The 14,173-nt window shown below is 44.8% G+C and overlaps 1 protein-coding gene across 2 annotated transcripts in view; it reads right to left on the bottom strand.

Annotated features, from left to right (window-relative positions):
• HLF (HLF transcription factor, PAR bZIP family member) overlaps window positions 1-14,173 on the bottom strand; it is a 54,005-nt gene that overhangs the window by 3,776 nt on the left and 36,056 nt on the right. For both annotated transcript variants that reach the window (XM_079904431.1, XM_079904432.1), the window contains exon 3: window positions 4,941-5,161. In XM_079904431.1, coding sequence (XP_079760557.1) covers window positions 4,941-5,161 — 221 coding nt within the window. The remainder of the gene's footprint in view (window positions 1-4,940; window positions 5,162-14,173) is intronic.

Below are 14,173 nucleotides of genomic sequence, written 5' to 3'. Positions count from 1 at the left end.
CGCATCCCCACCGGGCTTCCCGTCCCCGGCTCCAGCTCCGGCTCTGCGAGCCGAGGGCACCCGCCCTTCGCCGGGCCGCCTCTCCCGCCCAACAGAGCGCACGTCCCCAAGCAAAGCCTAGCTTCCCGCACTCCCTGAAGGACAAGCCTAACTCCTTCCCTCTCTTTGTTGGAAATGTTAAACCCTTTTCTTCCCTGGGAGCGTGCTTTCCTGAATAAATTGACACAGTATTGTTGAAAGGCGACCTGGCAGTGTCTGCACCGTGCCTCTGGGCTTGCACCCTAGCGCAGTCCTCACGCACGTGCGCACACACGGGCACACAATTTTTACTGCAGCATTGTTTGTAATAGAAAATAATGGGCAAACCCCCCTAATTATCAGGAGCTTTAATAACTACATCATGATAGATTCACACAACTGTTAAAAATAATGATCCAGCTGAACCAGAAAGATGCTAGCAACATATCACTATCTGGGTAGAAACAGTGGCAATTTGCAGATCAACAGGTTCCTCATCCCACTTTGGTTTAAAAATTATAATAGTATATATTCATAGAAAGAGGCCCAGAAGATTTATACGCAGCTATTAAAAGTGGTGGCTTTGGAAAGGGGATTGAAGGAGGGAGCCAAGGAGAGAGGTAGGATCTTTCACCTTTTATTTTATATCCTTCTGAACTACTAGAATATTCTATAATGGGCATGTATACTTTGGCAACTAAAAACAAATAAAAAAAGTTCCACCTGCCACTGATCAATATACTCATTTTGGTGGCTAACATTTAAATAATTTACTCGAATTTCCTGTTTAACTGTTTTCTAGGCTGTCTTAGCCTAAGTGATGTTTAACTGTGGTCAACATGAAAGCAATCCCTCCTTCCCCCCACCCCCCATCACTGCCAAAAAAGGGAAAACCTTCCTAGGAGGACTAAGAAATGTAAGTCTTCTTCCATTTATGGTGCCACCTGGTGGGTTTTGCAACCCCCTTTTTTCAACAACTTGCAACACTAAATTCCTCAATCCTAGCAAAGCTAATACCTGCAGTTATGTGCCACCCAGAATAAGTGAGTGAGCCAGTTCTTCCCCTCCCCCAGGATTCCAAGAGGCATTTGGCACTGGAGGAGGTCACATGGTTTGAGGCCAAGGCTGCGAGCAAAGTCCAAAGTCAGTGGTCTGTGCCATCCCTGCATTTATCCTGAGCCAACACTTGCCCAGCACAAAGACAGGAAGTGTGAGACAGAAAGCATATGCAAGCACCTTCTATCTGCCCTTCACAGGCTAGTACTGTTCTCTTATTTATAAACCACTCCCAGCTTGCTATACATTTCATAATGTGTAACAAAGTGAAAAAGGTGATCTTCATAATAGCTAGTACCAGAATTCTTCTTAGAGAGGAGGCTGTCCTTTGGAAAATACCTGGATAATTAAGCTTCGGGCAGGATTTGTTGCTTTCCTTCAGAAAGGGTGCAGAGGAGGGAGGAAGGGGTGAGAGACTAGGGCGCTGGCCCAGAGAAGCTGGGAGGAGCTAAGAGAGCACAAGACTCCACAGGGGTGAGACAGCCTAAGGCACATTAACAGCAGTGAAAGCTCCAGCTCTGATGGAACTTGTCTGCATTACTTTGGAAGCCCCAATTCCACCCCCTTGGTCAATCAGTGAATCTACCATACTCATTAGTGTTCCCAGGAGTGTAGTTTCCAAGATGATTGGAAAGAGGGGTTGGCTTAGGATGTATCAGAACCTGCACACAGGGGCCGGGGAGAGAAGGGTTACATGAGAACAAGGAGAAGCTGTGTGCAGCGCGCAGGAGGATGGGGAAGCGGTACCACCGTAGGCCATGGACTTGGTGGTTTGTGACCAGGTCTTAAGGACCAGGGGAGTCACCAGCTGACCTCAGTGTAGCAACCAGTTTCTGAGCTCTTCTCACTTCTAAGGTGCTTTCATTTCCCAGCCTCACCTGTCCACATGTGCAGATGAGCTGGGCAAGGTGTGGAATGGGGACCATCTCAGGTGGGAGGGGAGCTGGGAATAGGACTGGAGCAGAGGCTGCAGAAGGCAGGCATGATAGGAGGACTGTCCCAGACAAGAAAAACCAGCTTTCCCACCTTTGTCAGCACAGAAATGGGGGGCGGGGAGAGCGGGATATTGAGTGGGGCTGATACATCACCTGTACCCTTTCCCTCTATCTCCCAGGGGCAGATGCCATCTGGCTACGGAGATACCCCTACCTGGCAAAGAACTCCTCAGTCCAGTCCCATCTTCTTGAGGGTCTGGTGTTTGATGACACCTCTGCCCAGCAGGCCCTCCCTGACATGTCAACACTCCCTTTTTCTCACTTGGGGGCAGGAACAATGTCAGTAGTGGCTCACCTTGGAATCCCCAGGCCCTGACATCGGACCTGGCAGACACTAGCATTTGAAAAATATTTATCAAGTGAATGAATGGGTGTTTGAAAGACACCAAGGCGATTAAACTGACTCTCAGCTAGGAATCAGTATACCACCCCTTCATCCTCCTGGGGCTGCCCCCTAACCCAAATGAATGGCTCCAGAGAGAGAGTGCAGGCAGTGGCAGGGAGAGCCACTTCACTCACTCGGTCTGCTCATCCAGGGCTGGAGGTCACCTGCCCCACCCAGCTCAGTCCTCCTGCCACACGAGAAACATCTTACAGCTCTGCTTCTTGCTTCACCATTGCTCATGCTCTGGGGCCTGAGACTTTACTCACAACTGAAGGAATCCAAGGACACCTGGCAGGACAGTGTTCCTGCCTGCTCCCCTCACTGGCACGTGAGAAGGCCAGGCCCAGCCACGGTGGCAGTGACATGCATAATTCCAGCACAGACGTTTTTCACGTGGCCTCTTTGTTGCTGAGGTTACCAGGGTAATTAAGTAAGCTTGCTCTTTGCTTTAAATGTGTAAATTTGGAGACCATGTGCAGGTCTGGCTGGAAGTTGTATCTACTACTCAGCAGCATCCCTTCAAACTTGCCTCCATTCAAGAGGAAATCCCTACTGAATGGGCTCCCCCGTTTAGTTTAAGAGGCAAGTTCCAAAATGCACACAGAATTGTATGGCTAAGAACACAAGATGAGGAAAAGCATGAGCTGAAAGAAGATGCCTAATCACCCAGGACCTAATCCCATGGGGCCCCTTTCTTACCCCATCTTAGTCTAACCATCGATTCCCTGACTAGCTTCAATTTTCTGGTGTTTTTACTATGCACTTTCCTCTTTTGATTCTCAGGGTGACAGCTATTGGTTTGTCACCCAAAGGCTCCCGATGTAGCTCCTGTCAGGGCCAACGTGCTTCAGTGACCTTTCTGGAAGCTAGCCGACCTGGGGACGAAGCTGGGCCTTACACTAACTAGCAGTGCTCACCTCTACCTTTCTGTGTCTCCATTTCCTCAGTGGTAAAATGATCACTTTGGTCCAGTGAATCTCTGAGGTCCTTTTTAAAACCCAACATTTTATTTTTTAATAAATTTATTTATTTATTTATTTTTGGCTACATTATGTCTTTGTTGCTGCGTGCGGGCTTTCTCTAGTTGCAGCGAGCGGGGGCTACTACTCTTCGTTGTGGTGAGAGGGCTTCTCCTTGTGGTGGCTTCTCTTGTTGTGGAGCATGGGCTCTAGACATGTGGGCTTCAGTAGTTGTGGCACACGGGCTCAGTAGTTGTGGCTCGCGGGCTCCAGAGTGCAGGCTCAGTAGTTGTGGTGCACAGGCACAGTTGCTCTGCGGCATGTAGGATCTTCCCGGACCAGGGCTCGAACCCATGTCCTCTGCATTGGCTGGTGGATTCTTAACCACTGCACCACCAGGGAAGTCCCAAAACCCGGACATTTTATGATTCTGCATCACTGAAGGTAATCTGAGGTATTGGATGACAGCAGTGACTTAAATCTGCCAGGTACATTTTCCTCCAGTGCTCTTTGTATATGTGAAAAGCAGAAGTAAATGGTCTAAATCAGTTCCAGGACAATGTCCCAAACTCCCATTTTCCCAACAGGAGTGTCTCTTCATGTGAACCATATTTAGGTTTGAGAAATGGTGGTCAGCAGTTAGAAAATTATGTCTGCTTCCAATGCCTTGAATGTATACAATCATATCTCTATTGTCCATATGATTGGAAAGCAACATAAACACAAAAAATTCTAAGCAATGGGTAATCAAAAATGGTTCTATTTTGGTATTGGTAGGCGTGGCGTAAGTTTAGAAAGAATTCTCTTCCTAAGGTATCGTTAAATGTGTCAGATTAATTTTAAGTTGTATCTGATTTCCTAAGGTAAGGCTATTTTCCTTTATAAATAATGTGTGCCTTCAACACAGTAGAGAAAAACCAAGCCCAAATTAACCTTTTGTTGAGATACTCAAGTGATCTTTACTTGAGACACAGAGTGAATATTACTTATAAATAGTGTCAGGAAACCCACCAGCTTCCTTAAAAATCCCACCCTAGCTTCCAAGGCTGGCAATGTGGAGAGAGGTCCTGTCTCTGGCTGTTACTCCCTGAGGCCTACAGAGAAATGGAAGCAGTTAATTAGTGTGAAATTCCCAAAGGAAAGGGAACCCTTGGAGACTATGAGGTCCAGATGCCCTTCCCCAATAATTTTTTTTTTCTCTTTTCAACCTTGAAAGATCCTGGTTTGATTTTATTAGGCTTTCATAGGTTTCCTTGCAGATAGTAGTGGGTTTGCTTCCTTCATGGGCTGCAAAGCACTCCATTTTATTGCTTTTCCTTATATCTATGCATTATCAAGATATGGAAGGCATAGTTCAGAAGACACCCAGAGAGGAAGCAACTTGCCTCGTCACGTGCCAAGAAATGGGATCAGAAATCACAAGTCTTTGTTCACTAGCTTGTGTGATTTTCCTGGGGTCACCCTTTTAATCTGCCTCTTGATCCCACTCTCCACTTGCCCACAGCCTAATTACCAGTTCCAATTTACCTTCAGATCATCTGGGATGAAGACTTTGCGAGCTTTCTTAATCATGGGCTGTGGCTTCAGTTCTTCCTCAGAGAACTTGCGTTTGCGAGGGTCAAACATTTCCTGCCCGGGGATGCTGGAGAGGGCAAGGTCGGCCGGGTCTGGCTCATAGCCCACCGGGACCTGGATGGTGTCAGGGTCAATGGGGCTCGGAGTATTGCGGTTGGCTGGCAACAGCTGGCCTGGAACAACACAGGAGTTTTAATTCATGCACACTCTATGGAGGCCCAGGAGACAGCTACTTGATGATGCTCAAGTATGAGGATGAGGGCAAGAGTCTTAAACTTACTTAAATGTGACTCTAACATCGTTCCTGAGGCACAGCAGGCTGAATGGCTTTACTCATGTCAGATCAGGGAAAACAAGGACCCACATACACATATTCACAAACTAAATGAAAAAATACATGCATTCGTTCCGTCCTACAACATATTCATGAAGCACCAACTATGTGTCAGGTACTCTTTTTTACCTTTAAGGTGTTTTCCAGGTGAGTCAGGGAATCAGACCAAAACTAGCCAGTGAGATATAGTGAAGGGATGAAAGGAAACCACACGTGCTTCCAGAGTGTGGGGGGAAAGGACATAACCCGAAGCAGGTTAGGAACACTCCTAGAGAAGATGCTTGGTATAGCGGCGTCTTGAGACACACAGTAATTAGCAAAAACGGTAATCCAGGGACAGATACAAGACAGAGGGTTGCATTTTTGAGGAACCACAAGTAGTCTTGGGTAGCTGTATCAGAACACAAGATGGAAAGGAGAGAGGCATAAATGCAAGAGACGTGGTCAAGGAAGGTGGGCAGTAGGGATGTTATAAAAGGCCTTGAATGTCACTGAGGGGTTCTGAGCACTGAAGTGAGAAGCAGAGCTGAAGTGTGGAAAGAAGTGTGAGGAGTGAACTGAAGGGGGCAGGACTGGAGACAGGAGATGAGCTACCAGGCTGTGGCGCTAACCCATGTGTGCATTCAAGGAATATTAAGCAAAACGGAAAAGATGCAACGGAGATGATCTAACTTCCACTTGACGGTTCTGCAAACCAAACCACTGAAACGCACAAAGGTCCTCGAAAGAGGGTGGACTGCATTTCGGAATAACAGACTGCAGCGTTTATGTGGGGAGCTCTGAACCCCAACTTCTAGTTCCATTTGAATTTTACAATCACCCCTTTCACGCCCAGAGAATAAATGAGAGGATACAGCTCAGCTCGGCTTAGCACACGTCCTCTTCTCCCTCACTGCTGAAGGCTGGACGCCATGCGGAGTATCCTGTAGGTGCCATTAGAAACTACCCCGGGTTGAAGGGCAAAGCCATCGACTTGCTTTCTGGCTAACCTGTGAAACCAGGCTCGTCTGTTTTCCGGAAAGGCCTGGTGGGGAGCTTGCAGAATGAACGTTCTGGGGACCTTTTGGTCCCCACTCTGCTTTGAGCTCTCTTTGTATCCTGCTTGCCAAAGAGGAAGAGATGGGTCCCAAGGCATTGGCAGAGGATGGAGGTTTCTCATTAGCCACGCTCAGTTCAGCTCCAGCTTCTAGAGGCTGCTGAGTTCTGCACTGGATGGGGTCAAGCTAAATTTGATCTTGTGCCTCTCGACATTGCCTTAGAAAATGGACCATATCTGAGTCAAACGGGTATTTTACTTTCCCTTTAGAAACTCTCTTTGAACTTAATAATAAAGCTACCCAATGCCCTCTCAGTTCAACCACCATGCCCCATGTGTCACCCCCGCATCACATACACACACCCACAGGTAGATACATCCTCTGCTCCCCTCTGGAAGCATGTCTTAATTAATATTTCCCAAATCTAATTGCTCAAAGTTACTTCAAGTTCTTCCCTAGTACTTCAGTATTCTGTTAATTATGTTGTATTTAAATCCCCTTTACTGATTTATACATGTTAAGGTTTACACACACACACACCCTCCTCTACCAGACCACATGGTCTTTCATGTTTTCTCTATCTTATCCCCACCCCACTCCTCACGGTGGTGCCTACTTCAGAGTTCTGCTTCTACAAAGAATACTCCTCATTTAATGGGGGCCCTCTGAGATGCTGGGCGCTGACATTCATTCATGAACATTCTAACAATAACACTTCACATTTAGGCAGAAGCTTTATCTGCATTCTTTCTCTCGAGCCCTTTCTCCCAATGGAAGTAGGTCAGCCCTACCTGCAGCACAGAGAAAACCTAACTGGACCACAGACGAGTCAATGGCTTTCAATAGCTTCCCCAGCATCACAGAGCAACCAGCAAAGGACATGAGAAACACAGCCGGGTCTCTTTTCTCCCAAGATACCCTTGCATCATCTTGTTTGTCTATATTTTCTACTGTATTAACTCTGCTGGACTCATTTTTCCCCCTTTATTCCTAAATGTCCACAGTATCACTGAGTAACAGGGAGGAAGATCTTTATTATTTTGTCCTACCTTTTGTGGATTTGCAATTTTTTAATATAAGAATTTTCAAGTTAAGACTGCATCATTACATTAATTTTTTTTTTTTTTTTTTTTTTTTTTTTCCGGTACGCGGGCCTCTCACCGTTGTGACCTCTCCCGTTGAGGAGCACAGGATCCGGACGCACAGGCTCAGAGGCCATGGCTCATGGGCCCAGCCACTCTGCGGCATGTGGGATCTTCCCGGACCGGGGCACGAACCCATGTCCCCTGCATCGGCAGGCGGACTCTCAACCACTGCGCCACCAGGGAAGCCCTACATTAATTTTTTTAAATTACCAAAGATGTTCATTGCAAAATTTCAACAAATGCAGAAATGTGTCTCCCTTGCCCCCAATCTACCTTGCTGCTCTTCCCAGAGGAGACCACCCTTAACTGCTTGGTGTGAACCTCTCAATCCTTGGTTTTTACATATAAATGATTTAACCCAAATAGGATTATTCTACCCACAGATCTTAAATTACTTTTTCAATATACCAGTATACCATATGCAATTTCCCATGTTAGTACAAACAGAACTACTCTGTTTTTTTAAAGGGTGAGTAGTATTCCATAGCCTGGATATGTAACAATTTACTTAATCATTCCCCAATAGAAGGATTTTTAGGTATGTGAGTATTTTTATAGAAGGGATGTCTAGAAGTGAGACTGTTCATGCAAAAGACATGTATATTTTATATTTCTAAAAGCATTGCTGAATCTTATCTATTTATAGTTGTACCAACATTTCTAAAAGTGCAGTTTTGTACAATTAAATATTAATTTTTAAAATGTTGCCAATCTGATATATACAAATATCACTATTGTTGAATTTACATTTCCTTGTTACTAGTGAGACTGAGCATCTCACATGTCCATTGGATCCATTTCTTCTCCTGTATACCACCCTCTTCATATATTTTGCTTCTCTTTAAATGGATTTTGTTGCTTATTCATTTGTAAGAATTCTTTATAGAAAGAACTCTTTATAGACAATGGATACAATCCTTTCATCTGTTTTATTTGTAGAAAATATTTTCTCCCAGACTGTTTGTTTTCTAACTTTGCTTATAGAGTTTTGCACTACTGACAAGATCTTACACTGTAACATGGTAATAATCTCTTAAAATTTTCTCCTTTATGGCTTCTAATTTCATACCTTCTCTATCCCCAAATTATATTATATGCATGCACGTATACAAGTATGTATGTATACATATACATGTGTGTACATACGTGTGTGTACATATATTACTCTATACTTTTCTCTAATACAACTATAATTAATTTATATTTTTAGGATTTTGAATCACCTAAGATTTATTTTTGTATAAAGTACATGCAAGGGGCATTACACAGTATTCTCCAAGTGTCTTAATATAATGGTAAGTAAGGTTTGATATTTGATAGGGCAAATTCTTCCCTCTTTATTGTTCTATTCGTAAAATTTTAGTCAGTATTCTTACACTCTTCTAGATGAATTTCAGGATATATTAAGTTATATTTAAAATTATTAATGGAATTTTTGAATGAAGATTGCATGAAAGTCATAGGTTAATTTAGGGACAACTGATACCTTTTAAATATTCAATATAACCTTAGTATACTCCCCATTTTTATTTTTTGTTCTTTTTCTTACATCTTTAAGTTTCACAGTTTTCTTCACTTTAAACTTTCACAGTTTTTGCTAAATTTATCCCTTCAATGTTTTCTCATAATTGTTGCTAATGTAAATTTCCCTTGTTAGACTTACTAATTGGTTACTGCTGACATATAAGAAGCTACTGGTTTTAAAATGCTGGGTTTATATCCAGCCACTTTACTCCCTTATTAGTTCTAATAGTTCTAACTTCTCTGAGTTTTCTAGGTAAATAATCTTTTCTGCCTCTAGAGATAGTTGTTGCCTCAATGTTTATAATTCCTACCTAAAAAAAACACCTCCCTGCACTGGCTGGGCTCTGCAAGGCAATAGGTAAAAGGGATGAGACTGGAGGTCCCTGCTTGTCCCAGACTTTAATGAAAAATCTTTTAATGCTTCATATCCTTAAGGTCTATTATAGAATCCTAGCAGATAACAGTTTGACAAGCTAAGGCATTTCCAACCCTTCCAGCCCTACTGCACTGAGGGTTGTTTTTTTAAAATCAGAAATCACATATTAAATTTCCTCAAATGACTTTTTTGGTATCTGTTGAGATGATCATGTGGTTTTTTCCTGTATTTGTTAAGTCTGAGCTTGGTATTTCTCCAAGGCTTTCTTTGAAATATCAGGGGTGGACAGGATCAACCCCACGGTGTAGACTCTGCAGTTTGCTGGAACATTGTTTTCTTCTTTTTAAAACCATCTTAATGAAAGTCACTTCCAGGAGAGCCAAGGAGGATTTCTGGTGGAAAGGGTGGAACAAAGGGCTTAAATCTAGAAGATTAGAAGTTACCTTCAAACCCAAAATTGGCCTCCACTTTTGTCATAGAGTAGGCATGCCTAAACCTCCAAATAGCATAACTGAAGATAGGATGTTTTTTATTCTTACATACTTAACAAGAATTTAGCATCTCACGTTCAATTAGCTGATTAGCTAGAAGTCATCAATGAATGGGTACGGCCACAATCTGTGTTCTGTGTCCCAATCTGAAGTTGATGGTTTATTTCTTTAGTTTATGGCTGCATCAAAGTAATAAACTGTAGCTACATTTACGACTTAACCCTCAAGACCAATTACAGCATCTCCAACCTTTCTGATGTGCTCCCCATTCAGGAAGTTAAACACAGCCGTACTGTCAGGACAGACACCATATCCTAGTGTTACCACTGACGAGCATCAGCCAGCTGATGAACATTATCCTCTATAAAGAATGCTGAGAAGAGAGAAAACGATTTGGTTTGGGCCCATGGGTTCTCTATTAGAACTGATGGGTGAAATTCCTTGTGATTCAGTTTGGTTCATGATCTTCCTCTCCTTCCCATAACCAGTCTGTGGTCTGTTTGCTTCTCATGACCTCTTTGACCCTAGAGAGTCATAATTTGAGTTTGAAATAGCACTTCTGACCCCCTTTGTACCAACTGCTTTCAGAAGAGAACCATCATCGGGGCTCCCTTCACTGCAAAACACCCTGCTTCCGAGAATCCTTACATCACAGGGTGCCAATTAACTTAGAAGACTGCAGTAACACTCAAGGGTATGTAAAGTGTTACCATACTAGGTACAGAGATTAAATAAAGGCCTCAAAAGTACACCCTAAGGATGCAGGCTTTCTGAACTCTGAGGATGATTTAGCTAGTCTCTATTCCGATGGCAGGAACCTGTTAACTTGGCCAACAAGCACTCTGCAAAGGCAACAATGTCCTAATGGCCAGAGGTCTCATCCCTCCCTCTACCCATGTCCTGTTCCACGTGACTGCAGTTCCAGGCTGAGTCTATTTCCCCACCCCTTGAATCTGGGCTGGCCTTGTGGCAGAAGTGACAGAGTGTCAGTTCTGAGGCTGGGCCTAAAGAGGTTTTGCATGTCCTGCTGGTTCTCTGCAGCACTTTCGTCACCACCATATATACACGCTTGGTCTAGCCTCCTGGGGGGTGTGAAGGGCATGTGGGGCAGGCCAGTCTAGGTCAGCCCAGATCACTTGTTCCTGAGATGTGCGAGCCCAGCCAAGATCAGCAGAGCTACCTGACCAACCCACAGCAATTTCAGACGAGAACAATAAACCCTCATGTGTGTATGCTACCAAGTATTTGTGAGTGTTTGGTAAACACTGTCATGGCAATAGATGACTGATCTACAAGCTGAGCTAGTATATTTGGGGGCATGCTTATACAATAACATTAATATCACAGTAAGGTTTTAAAATGTACCGGGTAGTGGTTAAGCTGTGAAGTGAGTCAGACTTAGGTTTGATTTCTCATTCCACCACCTATACAGTATAAACTTGGGTGTTTGTGAATAAAGGGCCAGAAAGAAATATTCCGCATTTCCTAGTAAGGTCTGTTGTGAGGACAGGAACTACTGGTGAATTTTCTTCCTTTTTTTAAACGTACCTCTCTTAGTTCCAGTTTTTTCATCTGCAAATGGAGATTACAATGCCTGCCTCATAGGGCTACGTGAGAAATGAATGAGACAAGGTATTTATAGAGTGCTTAACATAATGCACAGTGCCTGGAAAGCAATCAGTAGTCTCCAGATAAACACAAATATAAAGTATAGACACTGTGGGGAATTCCCTGGTGGTCCAGTGGTGAGGGCTCAGCGCTTTCACTGCCATGGCCCGGGTTCGATCCCTGGTTGGGGAGCTAAGATTCTGCAAGCCGCAAGCCAAAATATATAGAGAGATAGACAGATACTATGATCCAGATACTTTAAAAAAAATCAAGAAAAAAGACTGCCTCCTCATCCAAGCTGGCATGGTCTCTCCCTTGAGCATCTCTCCACATCCTCCTAACTGCTCCCCTCCTTCCACTGGAGTCCCCACAATGCACTCTCCACACAGCCACTAGGAAACACTCTAAAAACAGAAACCTATGCAGGTCACCACCTACCTCAAACCCTCCAAAGGCTTTGCACTGCCACACATGATAACACTCAAGGCCCCTCCTTACCGCACATGCCCAGCCATGCCGGCCTTCCTTCTGCTCCTCAACTGCCCTAAGCAGGGCCCCCCCTCCCCCAAGGCCTGTGTCCTTAGTATTCCCTCCACCTAAACACTTGCCCCCTGCTCTCTGCCTGCCTGGTCCTTCTGCATGCTTTAGACACCAGTTCAAATGCCACATCTTCAAACCCTCTGACTTTCCTCTGTCCCAACTCACCACCTATCAAACCACCCTGTTTCATTTCCTTTGCAAAATTTATCTCCCCCCCCAAATTATCTTTTGTATTTGTTTGACCTTTGTCAGTGACCTCCTTCCATTTGCATGTAAGCTCCAGGGAACGGGGACCTTGTCTTCTTTGCTGCTGCATCCCTGGCTTCTAGAAGGAGCCTGCATGGAGAAGATGCTTAGTACTAACTACTGAGTAACTGGAGATAAACACCCCTGGTTCCTAACAAGGACTGTTGTGGGGAACAGGGACTATTTTTTCTTTTTATTTGTTATATTTTTCAAATTGTCTATAATGAGCAACGTTTACTTTCAAAGACAAATAAAAATTATCCTCTAAAAATGGACTTTGCTTCACTTTGCACATATATAACCTTCAAGAGGCTGTGTTAAATACTGTCAAGAAAAGACCATTCAAACCCCCAGAAAGGAAGAAGAGGAGGAGAAAGAAAAGGCTTAACCAAAGGTTATATTAGAAAGAGTCCTTCTCAACTCCAGCGGCTGGGAATCTGTCATAACCCTGAGACTTTTCAAGTGTCCTGAGCCTTACTCAGCTGATACACTGACTTCAAGGCAAAAACAAATCCCCCCCACCAACCGCCTCTCTCTCTCTCCCTCCCTCTCTCTCTCCTCTCCTCTCCTCTTCTCTTCTCTCTCTCTCCCTCTCTCTCCCTCTCCCTCTCTCTCTCTCTCTCTCTCTCTCTCTCTCTCTCTCTCACACACACACACACACACACACACACACACACACACACACTTCATTTGTGCCATATCCAGACAAGGTGCCCAGTAAGTGCTGTCTGTCATTGTGGAACAAATACATTGAAAGGTCCTCTATAAAGATTACTTTGATCAAAGCAGCTCTTTTCCAACAACTCTCTCCATCCAGTAACAGGCTGTCAACAGAACTATGGGTAAAGCACAGCACCAAGAAGCCAGCCCAATCCATTACTTGTAAACATTAGGAAGGGTCTGTCTGTTACCATTTACTGAGAGGGCGAAAGAAATGCAGTCCCGTGGGCTGGCAGACAGGCCTCCCCTGCCCGCTGAGTAACCAGTTAGTCACAGTGATGAGTGGCCAGGAGGAGTACCCCCTCGCCAAGGCCCTGCCAGTGTATCACCTCACTTAATCCTCAAGATAGTTGTGTGGGGCTTCCCTCGTGGCGCAGTGGTTAAGAATCCGTCTGCCAATGCATGGGACACGGGTTCGAGCCCTGGTCCGGGAAGATCCTACATGCTGCGGAGCAACTAAGCCCGTGAGCCACAACTACTGAGCCTGCCCTCTAGAGCCCGCGAGCCACAACTACTGAACACGAGTGCCACAACTACTGAAGCCCACATGCCTAGAGCCCGTGCTCCACAACAACAGAAGCCACTGCAATGAGAAGCCCGCGCACCGCAACAAAGAGTAGCCCCCCTCTCCCCAACTAGAGAAAAGCCTGCGTGCAGCAATGAAGACCCAATGCAGCCAAACTAAAATAAATAATAAAATAAACAAACTTAAAAAAAAAAACGATAGCTGTGTGAAGGTGGAATCACTAGTAACCCCATTTTCCAGACAGTTTAAGACAAGCTCAGAAAGCTAAATGATTTGCCCAAGGTTGCCCAACTAGTACATGAAACAGAATCTCACCTCCCAACTCTTCTGATTCTAAAGCCCAAGTTCTTAAGCATGTAAATACTTCAAAGGACAGCAAGGGACTGTGTGCTTCTCAACTGAGAGTTTTGCATCAGGACCTGGGTCTCCTGGCCTCAAGTACAACGTTCCACTGACCCATCAGCCCGCGCCACATTTTATGGATGACGAAGTGGAGGGTCAGAGGTGAAATCCACCCCCAACAGCCATACACAAAGTCATGCAGCCAGAAAGCTGGCGGGAGGTTGGTGGGGTTCAGTCTCCCATGGCCCACCGGGCTCCTGGGCAGCAGATGGTCCCCCAAGGAGGCAGGAATGCCT

This window comes from Stenella coeruleoalba, assembly GCF_951394435.1.
Source record: "Stenella coeruleoalba genome assembly, chromosome: 19".
NCBI classification, from domain to species: Eukaryota; Metazoa; Chordata; class Mammalia; order Artiodactyla; family Delphinidae; genus Stenella; species Stenella coeruleoalba.
Note: the sequence above shows the minus strand (reverse complement) of the source record. Positions and strands in the feature narration are given on the sequence as shown.